Source organism: Grampus griseus (genome assembly GCF_964374135.1).
Source record: "Grampus griseus genome assembly, chromosome: 9".
NCBI lineage: Eukaryota > Metazoa > Chordata > Mammalia > Artiodactyla > Delphinidae > Grampus > Grampus griseus.
Window position 1 is genome coordinate 46,079,665 of NC_139003.1, and position 13,117 is coordinate 46,092,781.

Genomic DNA, 13,117 nt, shown 5'->3' on the forward strand with positions numbered 1-13,117 from the left:
CTTTGTCCTCGTCTTAGATAGTAAATGTCAATTAGCACACATTATGCCTTTAAATAAAATGGAGAAGCAAATACTGCAGGTCCAGGAGGAAGCTCTGACCGTGCCAAGCATCAGGCCAAGTTGAATTTGTCATCTAAGATGAAGTTCAATTTCCAGAGCTTTACGCATCTTAGGTAAACTTAGTATGCTCCAGTGAGGAAAAGACCTATCAGAAAACATTACCCCTTTCTGTAGGGTTGGAAAAGTGTTGAGTAGGTAATGCAACTTATTCAAGTTATTCAAGCTACTCTGATCTGGGTTCCCAAAGATCCCAGATAATATGAAACCCTTCTTTCCCAGAAAACTGGGTCACATACACCAAGGCAGTACCTACAGAACCGCGAAATGGCCGTGCCGAGCCGCTTTCTTTCTGTGTGTATTCAAAGCCTCGGTGGAAAATCTGAGGTATTTTCAGTGCGCCCACCTCTCTCCCAGAGACCAGACCAGCTCTCCTGAGGTGTCGGGGAGCACCACCACTTGCTCCGAACGGTCGTGCTTCACAACACTTACAATCTCCTGGCAGCATCCCCACCCAATGGCGCAATGTCTAATGTGCATTCATTCAAGGTAAAGCAAAGGCTGGTGGCTTTTTCTTTTTCCCTTTTAGGAGGCTCTGTAAGGGCAGGAAGTCTAACTTATTCCCTAGTCCTGCCATCCTGTTCACACTAGCCAGAGAAGGAGGTCCGCACTAATTACTCGTGGGAATGGGAGAAGACAACATACACACCTTAGCAGCTGCTAACAGCAAGCGCTAAGATACAAAAGAATCAACATCACTTTAGCACCCTTTTTCTCCCTAGCCTTAAAATATTTGATGTTGCTTTTCTAAAGGTTAAGCATTTTCCAGAAGTCCTTACTGAGCACAGTATCTGCTTCATTAATTTGAGCTACATAAATGCCCATTTGTTTAAAGACAGACAAAAAAAATCAATACCCCTCCCTACATTAATCTCTCACCTAAGGAGAGGGTTCTCTTTGCCCTCGGGACAGCATCACCTGTGCCCCTCAAAGGAACTCACCTTCTACCCGGGGAGCTTCCCTTCCAGCTACTTAAAGCGAGTAGCCCCTGACAGGGAAGGCAGCCATGGCCTCTCCCCGCTGCCTGCTCTTGGCAGCCTGGCCCACTGAGAGACTAGGGCCACAGTCCTGGCGTCACACTCTTCGGGAGACCGCCTACACAAGGTTGTTTTGTGAAAGGCTTAAATCCCACCTTTAAACTGTGACACAGTCCCAGAGCTTCTGAGATAAGATAAGCAGGTGCATTTAGCTTACTCTGCACCACTGGTGATAAAGCCAAGACTGATCAGAGAGCACATTCAGAACCGTGGTCCCTGAAGGCCTGCTGGCTCAATTAAGAAACCTGCTGAGTAAACTTGCTCCATTTCTCATTCTCCCTTTAACTACTTCATTTCAACGATAGCCTCTTCCTCTTTGAAAAAAAAAGGACACATCATTTAGTTCATGCAGAAGACTGGGAATTCGGTAAACTAGAATTTAATCTCGTAGCTCTTCGACCCTGTGTGCACAAGAATAACTTGGGAAGTTTATTCAAATTCAAGGTTTATTATCCTGAGTCCCAATCCCACAATTCTGGTTCTTCAGGTCAAGGTAAGGCCTGGGAATTTGCTTTTCAAACAAGCACGCCATGTGATTCTGATGCAGAGGTGGTCCAGATCACACATGGAAATCACGCGGCTCTTCTATTCAGTGGCTGTGTGACTGAGCAAATCCCTCGACCTATACACCTTACTTTTGAAGTTTAATAATAATCCCTGAATGTCACGGTTTTGCTCTGATGTCCAACTGAGATGATGCCGAGGAAAGCAGGCTGGCCAAGGGTGTGCACTGCACAGGGGTCACCTCAGGTGACCTGTCCCACCCCTCCCATACTGTCCTCCAGCTCGGGTCTGGGACATACCACTCATCTCTTCAGAGCCAGTCTCCTGGCCCATAAACAGGGATGGCACTGCTCGGTCACACCAACGTCCCGGACACACTGACTACACAGGCTCTTCTGGCCCACAGAGCCACAGAGGAGAGGATTCTTTGCAGGACGTCTAGGAATAGCAAACTCTACATTTCAATAGCTTCAACAAAGGGGCTGAGCTCCCTCTAAATTTTTAGTCTAATTCTAAATTGATTGAAACACTGGCTATGAGTTACAGTCCTTGATAAAAAAATTGCTCATTTTCAGCTTGGGTTTGGGTGGCCCATTAAAACTAAAAGCAAAACACAATACTAACAAATTCATTTGTCAAATCTGCTCTTATAACTCGCTGTTCACGTCTGTGTAACAGCTATGATTTGGTTTCCAGGAGGCCCTTTGAACTGAATATATAGCACCTTGATTTTTAAACACACAAAACATATATGCATTTAAAAAATTATACATAAAAGCACTAGGCTTTGCCTCCTCCTCTCCATCCCCCCAAGTAAGGGATTGGAGAGGACTGAAGCTGCTGCTGGAAATTAAGTAGGGCAACGAAACACTTTAGCGAACTTTATTCCCTGAAGTTAGGAGGCGGCGCTGCCCTGCAGACATCATACCACCTCGTCAGACTCCAGTCCGTGGACCTCATATAAAGTGTCCAGTATCGCCAGCTGCTTTTCCATGGCGGGGAGGTAAAGGCTGAGGTCCCTCTGCATCCCAACACTGAAAGCTGCTTTCTGGTGGTCGCCTTCCTTAATGGTTAATGCAGCCACAAAATCTTCATAGGATGGAGCTGCCCTCAGAGCTAACTGCAAAAGAATTGCCCGTGAGAAGCTGCACCACGGCTCGCTCTCTTGCACATTATACTCATGCACAAGCGCATGCGTGCACACACACTCACACACATACAGAGCTGAGGGGAGCAAGAGTGAAAAAAAAAGGCATACAGCCTTTCCGCTCATGGACTCTAAAATTACGTTTCAAGCACCAAATCACTTTAAGGCTAGAAGAAGCAAGTATGTTCTTGGGCCATCTTCAGGATGCATAATCCCATCAAGTCAGGGAATGCTGAGAGAAACAGTTTGAAAAAAGCTCCCTTCTCATTCACAGTGATCCAGCCTCTTCCGGTTGAGTGCTCAGGATGACCTGCATGCGTGCTGCTACCATAGTCTTTGTCGGCACGTGGCCAGCCTGGCAGGGCGTCTCAGCATCCTATTTGTATCTCATCTCCACGTACTTTCTTTGCGTGTCTCCTATTTCCCCCTACATGGATATTTCCTTTGTAGTTTTGAATATTTTCTAAAAAGGAAGGGGGTTAACATTTGTTGTCTGCTTGTACACTGATGCTTTAATGTATTTTATCCCAGTTAATCTTTGTAAGAACCCTGTACAATTTACATTCCTATTTGACAGAGAGACATCACACAGCTAGTGAGCGCCAGGGCCAGGATCTGAACTTAGATTCGTCTCTATGCTTTTTCAACTACACCACCAACCACACTGCTTCCCTGATGGAAGATTTCCTAAGCTCCTTATAGCTCCCCTCCCTTTGCAGGCCAACTGTTCCCTAAGCTTGCTAAAATCTATCTGGCACCTACTGGTTTGGCTCCGCTGAGTTCTCTGGAAACTTTCTGGAATCTTGAATAATCATTCTGCAGTGGCTTCCTTGAGCTTCCTTATATTGAAAGTCTTTTGAGAATCAACCCTCTCCTTTTTTGCAACTGGAAAGTGACTGGCATTATGCAGTGGTTAAAGCACAGGCGTGGGTGAGGAGACCTGGACTTGAATCCCCAATCTTTTACATATTAGCTTGAGGAATTTAAGCAAGGTGATTAAACTCCTAGAACCTCAGTTTCCTCATCTATAGAAGATGACTGATAGCACTTTCCCTATTTGAGGGATTAATGGGACATGTAGGATGTGTTTATTCCACTGCCTGGCACACAATGAATACTCAAATAATGATAGGGGTACAGGGAGAGCAGAGAATGAAGGGAAGGCAACTGTCCAAAAATATAATGTGAGAAAGTCTCCCAGAACTGAAGGATATGAGTCTCCAGATTTAAAGACCTATCCAAGTGCTCAGCAGAATGAATGATGAAGACCAAAAGGAGAACACAGTGAAACTTTAGAATGTGGGCATAAAGAACAGATCCTAAAAGCATCTAGAAGGAGGCGAGGAACAGTTTATACACAGTGGCACATTGGATTTTACAACAGTAACACTGGAAGCTGGAGGACATCAGAGGAATGCCTTCAGACTACTGAGAGAAAATTACTATTAACCTAGAATTCTACACCAGCCAAAGCAACACTCCAGGAAAAAAGGGGCAGAATAAAGATAGTTCCAGGAACTCAAAAATTGACCTCCCTTGCACCCTTTCTTAGGAAGTTACTAGAGTTTGGATACCATCAAAAAAAGGGATGGATCAAGAAATAGGAAGTCATAGGACTTGGGAAATGGAATTAGGGTGAGGTGGGGATGCAATATAGGAAAACCTGTGAAGAAAAGTCCTAGGGCAATAGCAGTACAACAAGTTAGACTGGAAGAAGAGTTTAGAAAGTACTGGAAGGGCACACTCCAAGAAAAAACATACAGGTAATCTGATACATTCGTGAGTTCAGAATGATGGTGATCTGAGATATCTGATGGTACGGGGAAAAATGTAAACCTCGTGTAAGAAAGAACGAAAAAAATCACAGAATTCTGGCTCATCATCGTAATGTTACCTTGTGATATAATTATATATAATTATATAGGGAAGGTGGAAGCAGGGGAGGTGAGGTAGTGACAGTAAGGTCTAAGAGAGCTAATTTCTAACCTATAACAGAAATCAACAGTGATTAACACTGATAAGTCCACAAAGAACAGTAAATAGTTTTAGAACTACAGAGGTATTGGAAGAAATAGTCAAAGCAGTTGAAAGTGGTAGCCTCTTTTAGTGAGTCTGAGAAGTATGGAACAAACTGCTATTTTTTGTTATAACCTTTTTGGACTCTGTGATAAAAAACAAAACAAAACTCTGTGTATATATATTTAAGTAAAAGAAAAAATTTTTAAAGTTTCTCCAGAGTGGAACCCAGGACTACAGATTTCTTAAAGACTCCTAGTGGACTGTGATGCAGCCGAGTCTATCTGGGAAACGATGACAGAACTCAACTGAAGATGAAAGCAAAACGCAGCCACAGAAAGAGGCAGAGCCTAGACTGGCCATCAGTTCCACAGACGGTAACTGTTTGAAGATAAAAGTTCACTGTTTGTCTGGTAAATAAGTCAAATTCCTTGAGTGTAAAAGCCATTTCCCTGAGCAACCAGGATTAGTTAAATGAATTTGCTCCTGATAATTTTAATTAGCACATTAGAAAACTCAATAAGCTTTCCAAAGTAGGGAAGACTTAGAGAATAACAGGAGAGACACTGAAAGGTAGCTCCTCTACTGAAAAGGCTGTTGCCAAATGCTTAACATAATCTATTTTCTTAAAAACCAGCAACTTGAAAAACTATTGGCAATAATATCAAGTCTTCAAAATGTTCTTTCTCTATAACTTTGGGTGTATTACCTCACCTCTATGTGTTTCAGGTTTCTTTGTCTATGAGCAGGGAAAATAAGAGAACCTACCTCAGAGTTATGAGATTAATAACTTTATGTAAGTAAAGCACTTAAAACAACATCTAGTGCATGGTAAGTGCTCCAATTCTAAGTTGTGGCTGTAGTTTCTTGGTATTAGACATAGCAATTCTACTTCTAGGAACCTATTTTGAGGAAATAACAGTTTTAGTCAAAAATGCATAAAAACAGATGCTGTTCTGTCTGTAAAAACAAATTTAGAAGCAGCTGAAATTTCCAACACAGAGATTTGGGCAAATACATTACGGTACCTCCATACTAGGGAAATATTATGCAGTCCCTAAAAATAAGTGGGGAAGACTACGGCTAACACTGCTGTTGGATACACAGCAAACTTGTTCCAAGAGTAAGTTCTAAGAGTTCACATCACAAGGAGAAAAATTTTTTCCTTTCTTTTTTTTGAATTGTATCTATATGAGAAGATGGATGTTAGCTGAAGCTACTGTGGTAAGCATTTCACAATGCATGTAAATCAAACCACCATGCTGTGCACCTTAAACATACAGTAATGTCTGTCAATTATTTCTCAATAAAACTAGAAAATATAAAAAAATTAAAAAGTGGAGAAAAAGAATACAAAATTATACAACCAGCTAAATGTCAAAAAAATTTATATGCATATACAGAGTAGGTATACAAAATAAAGGTAATTATACACATAAAATAAACATGTAAATATAAAAATATAAGTATCTATAAGTAGATATTTATATAAATATATGAAATGAAATAGAACCATATTGAAGAGAATATGTAAAAGTATATGAAAATAAGAGCTAAGAAGGTAAAACACAAAAATGTTAAAAATCCTTATTGTAGAGTGGTGAGATTATGGACAATTTTAATTTTTACCCTTTCTATTCTTCCATAATTAAAAAAATTATTTTACAATGAGTCTAAATTACTATATATTGGGAAAAATCCTGTAAGTTAAAATGTTCTTTTAAAGACTCATGCTTATGATAAATTTTGTGCTATAGCTTCATTCTTGTTGGCAACATCTCGGATCATCAATAATATTTCAGGATTAAACTCTGCCCTCTATTCTGAAAAAAAACAACCACCCCAAACCACATTTATGTTTCTTATAAATGGTGCAACTCAGTGTTTTCATGCTCTGTCACCTCACCAAGGGAACGCGGGTGTGAGGCACCTGTAGGCAATCACAGTATTTACTCAGGGAGACTGATGAATGCAGCAGCACCCTTTGCCTCATTTCTCACTAGCAGTTTCTCAGTTATTCTGTCTTCACTGTGGAGAGCTGTGATGTGTGGGATGGGCACCAGCCTCGGAGACAGCAGATCTGGGTTTAGACCTGGACTCTGCCACTGCCTCACTCTGGGACTGGAACAAACAGTTCTGAACTTGTACAATAGTGGGAGTTAATCCTGAGGATTACCAAAGAGAGTGAACACAGAAGTACCTGGCACAGTGCCTGATGCACAGTAAGCGTCCAACAGCCAAATGGCAACTATTATTATGTTATTAAACATGCACTGAAGGTAAGTGTGAGCAGTCAGTGGCTGCAACTGGTCTGGCTCCTATTCCAGTGAACAGTAGGACACAGAGCTAGTCATCTCTATGCTTTCCAAAATGTTTCATTTTTACTAAAATTTGATTTCTTCCACGGTAAATTCTTCCCACTTTCTTTACCTGCCTCCTAGTAAATCATGACCTGAACGGTTCTTACCTTAGGCAAATGATGTCTCCCACGCTTTAAATTAGTAAAAGACCATCATCTGCAAGGCTCTTTTTAATCCCCCGACCTTCCAAACAACACTCATACTCTATGACATTTCCTACTGTACCCCTACATGAGACTCCGCCTTGTCATGGCTGCACCTGACTAAGGCTGACCTCTCCCCAGATGAGAGAATAACAGAGTATTACTGCTGACATAAAGGGGCCATCTTCTCCTTCTATTTCACAAAGCAGGCTAAGTGATTTGTCCGGGGGACTATGATTCTCAGGTGTGTGCTCTTCCTAGGTCACGCAAGGAAGGAAGGAGCGGTAGCTAACAGGAGCCCAAACATATGAATACCAACACGTCCATAAAGAAAATAACTGGGTAAGAAGATATTTCTAGTCCTAGCCACTGGCAATCCAGGTCAGTTAATATTCAAGACAAAATTCAATTTAGGGGAAAAAAACCTGACTAAAATCTGAGAATTAACAGGATTGACTTTAACAGGCAGCAGAGGGAGCTATGGGCTTGAAACCACCACTGGTTTCCCCTCAATGGTGAGCATGTGACAGCTTCCTGCCTATCTCTACACTGACACTCTTTACTACCACATCAGAAGGCAACCACTTCTGAGACAAATCTTCTCAGGGTCACTGGAACTAGATAAGGTGAAGCACATTCTAACAGTCTTTTCTTACTTTTTATTGCCAACATTTCCATACAACAAAGACCTATAGACTTAAATGAAATAAGCAATATTTCGTTCTTATTCTCAAAAACAAACAGAAACACCACACACACAAAGCAAAACAAAACACCTTGCTGTGACCATCAGAACATTAGGAGGCAGAAGGATTACTTACCGCAAAAACCCCTCGAACTACCCAGCCATGGTGTTGCCGTAATGTTTTACCATATGCATTATCTTGAAAAGAAGAAAAACTCCATGAGGAACAATTTCATCAGAATTTGATGTGCTATTTGTATCATGTCCTTTCTAATGTATGTAGTAGCACATTCCTATTGGTATTAGAAACTGATAAAAAAAAGCTGAATTATGAGATTATGTACCCCAAAAGTCTTGAGTAGGAAAAAAGCCTACAGAGATTTTTTTTTAAAGAAAAATTGGTATTTCCACTCTTACCCTGTGTCATATCTCAACTTCAGCTTATTATCATGGTTGGAAAATTCAATACATATAAGGAAGTAAAGAGGGAGGAAAAGATACTGTAATATAGAGACTAAATACAATTTAAAATACACTATAAAAATATAAAAATGCAGTTCTTTGAAATGTTGTGTGATCCTGAGCCAGTCCCTTAGCTGACCTCTCTAACCATCTGTTTCCCCCTTTGTAAAATGAACTCTAAGGTTCTCTTCAATTCTAACATTCTATTCTGGGATGTCAAATGCTTGTCCTAGATGTCCCTATGACCCTGGATATACAGTTTTAAAGCGAGAAACCTTTAAAACTATTATGGAAAGAACAGCTTGAAGTTATTAAGGTAGATATAAAGTATATGGTGAGGCCTATTGATAAAAGTCATTCACATTCTAGACTTTAAAGATAAAAACCTATTATTTTTGTCCCAGTGAGTTTTTTAAAAGGAGATTTAAAAACTGCTATATAATAATTTTAATTACCAAAAAAAAATCTCGAGAACAAGATGACTGTATTTTATGCAAGGGATGTGTTCCTGAAGGCTTTGAATAATTCAATACATGCAAAATTCAAAACTGATTTTTCCACAGGAATAAATGTGCTCTCAGGAGGGCACAGCTCTACATCACCACAGTGCATTTTTATTTCAATGCTCCATTTTATTTTCTCAGCATCATCTCCAGTGGTCTACAGAGTCCTCACACTCCTAAATTACAGCACAGAGTATCATAGGGGTTGTTCGACCTTCTTTATCATGTTTTACCACATCTAAATTTTATTCCAAACTTATTTATTTTCATGGGCTAGTTTCAACACTAGTACAAGCACCACCATCAACCATTTAATCAATGCTTGGGCGACACTGTAATAGGATATAAAGACATTTTAAATTATAACAAGAGCAGATGTTAAAATAACAAAAAAAAAGGACACCAAATCCACAACCACAGGCTCCTATGCAGTAAAAAGCAGTGCGGTTCACAGAATACTGCCAAAGAACATCAGGTATCTGCATTTTACTGGGCAAAACAGCACTGCCATGTGGCTGTAGCTTGAACACTTTACAATTTATTCAAGCTCTCTAGCTTTGAAATGATGTAATTCTTGTCAATTTCTATTTTTAAAATTTGGGTGAGGCTTTATTAATACTTTTAGCATACCATGTATCAATTTTACATAATTCAAGTTTGCATAAAATACATTATATTCTGTATAAAAGAAGACTGTACGTTTGAATTCTAACAGCAGATTTCGCTGGCTATCTAAAGTTTTAGGAATGGGTTGAAATGCCAGCATCCAGTGTGGTGAAGCTAAAGCAGAAATTATAAAAATCAATAAATTCAAGGGCACAAGGGACTCTAGAAATAGCCTAAAGGAGAACTCGAGATTAAATTCAATCTTTTTCTTAGGAGAACAGTCTGTAGGCTAAGACAGTGTCAAAGATACAAGTCTTCAATGTAAGCCAAACTTAAAACCTATCTGATTCTCTAAGGGGACAGATGTTATCAGGGACATTTCAGATGGTATCTAAGACCTTAGTGAAGAAAGGGTTGCTAGCATACAGGTGCAGACGGGCAGGAAATACTAGGCACAGCCCCCGCAGTAAATCAGTAAGACGGTCAAATTTCTAACCGTTTAAGGAGCCATCTGGGCTGGTAAGAAGGTGTACAGTCCATGGAAAACATCCTGAGGTGAGTCACAGACGTATAGTGGGAACACTTTCTTTCTTGTGATCCGAATCCATGTAAGGTATTAAATGCCATTAGAAATCAGTAGATGATATTTAGTGCCATTACAATCTGCTCGTAGACATCTGTGATGGGAACAGCTGCTCCATTCAGCAAGAACTTAGTGCGAGTCTACCACTGCCCCTTACTAAGTGCAAGGCAGCAGGGATCACTGGGTGCTTTAAACTCAGTCCCTTGCGCTCAGGAAGTTCATGGGTTTATAAGAGAGCCAGCCTTTAACAAATCATCGTTATGCAAATTGCCGACTGCTATAACAGAGATCTCTATCCAGTGCTACAGGAAAAGAGAGATGAATCCAGCCTGGGAGCAAGTGCACAGAAAGAATTCTCCAAAGGAGTCTCAAAGGCTGGGTAGGGCAGAGAGTAGGGTGGTACCTGGGGCTGCAGACAGAGAAAGCTACATGCAGTTGTGAGAGATGGTGGCATGAAGGGGGAACAGTCCAGTAGGGCTGCAGATCACTGGGGCTGGGGCCAAACTGTGAGGACCTTTTTTATGCCGTGTCAAGGATTCTAAACTTCCCACCTGAGGCACAGTGGTAGTTTAAAATAACACTTACTGCTATTTTTCTGATTTCACAAGTAATGTTCAGGAAAATGCAAAAAGGGAAGAACTAAAGAAACCTATAATCATGCCTCCCAGAGGTAACCACAGAGGGCATTCTGGAGGTATATTCTCTTAAGTCTTTTCTCCTATACAGACAGTATTATTTTCTTCTACTAACAGTCACGATCATTCTGATTTGGAATTGTGGTAGGGAAGTAAAAGGAGATCAGTATTTCTTTACGGTATGCAGCAAACGCAGCTGACCGCTGTCCTGGTCCCTGAGCCTTCGGCTCCAGAGTTCACCTGGCAGACAAACTGCCTGTTTATAAGGGCTCTGGATCCAGTGCTACCCCAACCTCAGGGGCCTTATACCTTTCCTACACTTTGCCTGTGAAGTCAACCACTCGAAAAAGCCCAGAAACCCTTCTCCATGCTCCCTTCTATGGGACAGCAAGAAAACAAGGATGCTGTGAGTCCAAGTAAGAGGGGCAGGCTGGTCTAAGGAAGGGAGGGTGTTTGTACAGCAACACGATCTGTGTCTCCCCCCAGCCCTTCTAGAGAAGGCAGTTGTTCCCTGCTGTGCCTGCATCTTGCCAGAGAAGAGTCCCACTGGGCAAAATGTGGGCCAGTAAGTCTAATGGGAGAAGAGGGAGGCAGAGAATTTAGGCTAGGTCCTGACTCAGGCCTAGGAAGACCACCTCCACAATTGAATACCAACAAATAAAATAAAACTCATAAATGAAAAGGACTTGCCCCAAGTCTTTAGCTGACTTCTAGGGCTGCAAATATCCCTGCCATGTGAGGCTGCATTAAATTAGGATGAAGTCTAAGCATTGACCTATTTTGGTTACCCAGAGAAGATTAGATAATGAAATACATTAATCTTCACTATAATACCCATTCATTATCATAATGCATGTTCTATAATCTGGAAGTATTTTTGGCCTCTGAAAGACATAAATGATTCCCTTCTCCCAGTTCTCTGAAATCTGTCAGTTCCTTAGAAACTGAGGCAAAATTTCTAAGTAGGAAGTGTTGACAATCACCTTGCCCAATTCTCTTCCTCTTACAGATGAAAAAATAGAAGACCCAGAGAGATAGTTACCTGCCCAAGGTCACAAAGCTAAAAGCAATGAGAACTTGGGGCATTCTTGTCACATTAAACCATTTTGACAAAACTAATGTTTATTCTTTGTGATAAAACAAAATAATGAAAATGAAAAACGTGCCTTTTCCCAGCCACATCTTGAAAAAATTGGAACCTTATTCTATTCATAAAGATGCAGATTTGACTTCTTTAATGGTTAGTCAAAAACTTTCTATGAGGTATTTAGAGATTATGCCTCAACCTATCATAGCATCTGAACAAGAACTACCTTTCCATTACTGTTGGTGGATAGCTATTCTGTCCAGGAACAGAATATATGAGAGTGTTTCTCTATTGTGAATCTATAATTAGTGAGAATTTGCAAAGTTACTTTGGGTTGTAGAGAGGGCAAAGGAGAAATGCAAATCTAAGTCTTAGGAGACAGCTTGAGAAGTAGACAAGCAAAGCCAGAAAAGGTGAAATCAATCATTCACTGAGCTCAGGAAGTGACAATCATCTCAGTTCTGCAAATGAGCTAAACTAGGAAGTCCTTAGGCAAGAATCACGAACAAAGAAAGGTTTGAAAGTGAATAAGCAGTGAATAAATCTGAAAATACTGAGTGAAAAAGGAAGAATGTGTATAATGTGACACCATGTACATGAGTTTAAAACATGCAATACATTACTAGATACTGTTTGTGGACACATAAATATATAGTAGAAGTATAAAAACATTCATTATATGATGATAAACTACAAATTCTGGATGAAGATCTTCTCTGGAAGTAATGGGGTTATGAGGTAGTAGATGGTACTGTATTTACATATTTGGTCAAATGATAAATATTTGATATAATTTAAAAAAACCTACTACTAGGAAAGTACCCCCAAGTTCTTTACAGTGACTAAGCTTTGGGCAAAATGAATTGTATGGAGAAAAGCCAACTCAATAACCAGTTGACAGAGATGGAACAAGTACCCAGAGACATCCTTTGTTACCTTCAGGCACCATCGAGAAGAAAACTTGTACTGTAAGCCAATTCTGCCATTAGAAGCACATGCTGTTAAGAGTTCTGGAAAGGGCATGACTTGATTCACATTCCCTGGTACTTTCAGAATAATTAGTCAAGTAATGATTTGATGTCAAATATCTGATTATGAGTTCTAACTTCATCTCTCTCATATAGCTCTCCTTGTTTGTGAAAGCCTTTCATATTAAATGCATAAGTGAGCCTCCTCTACCTTTTTTTCCCCTCCTATTCTGTGCTACAGATCTTGGTTAGGTTAATGTTTAC

General features: G+C 40.4%; 1 protein-coding gene across 1 annotated transcript in view; it reads right to left on the reverse strand.

Moving 5' to 3' along the window:
- Nucleotides 1–458: 458 nt before the first annotated feature.
- PLEKHA8 (pleckstrin homology domain containing A8) overlaps nucleotides 459–13,117 on the reverse strand; it is a 71,997-nt gene continuing 59,338 nt past the window's right edge. Inside the window, exons 13-14 of the mRNA XM_082661956.1 lie at nucleotides 8,146–8,207; nucleotides 459–2,778 (exon numbers count right to left, since the gene is read on the reverse strand). Coding sequence (XP_082518082.1) covers nucleotides 2,581–2,778; nucleotides 8,146–8,207 — 260 coding nt within the window. The 3' untranslated portion in view covers nucleotides 459–2,580. The remainder of the gene's footprint in view (nucleotides 2,779–8,145; nucleotides 8,208–13,117) is intronic.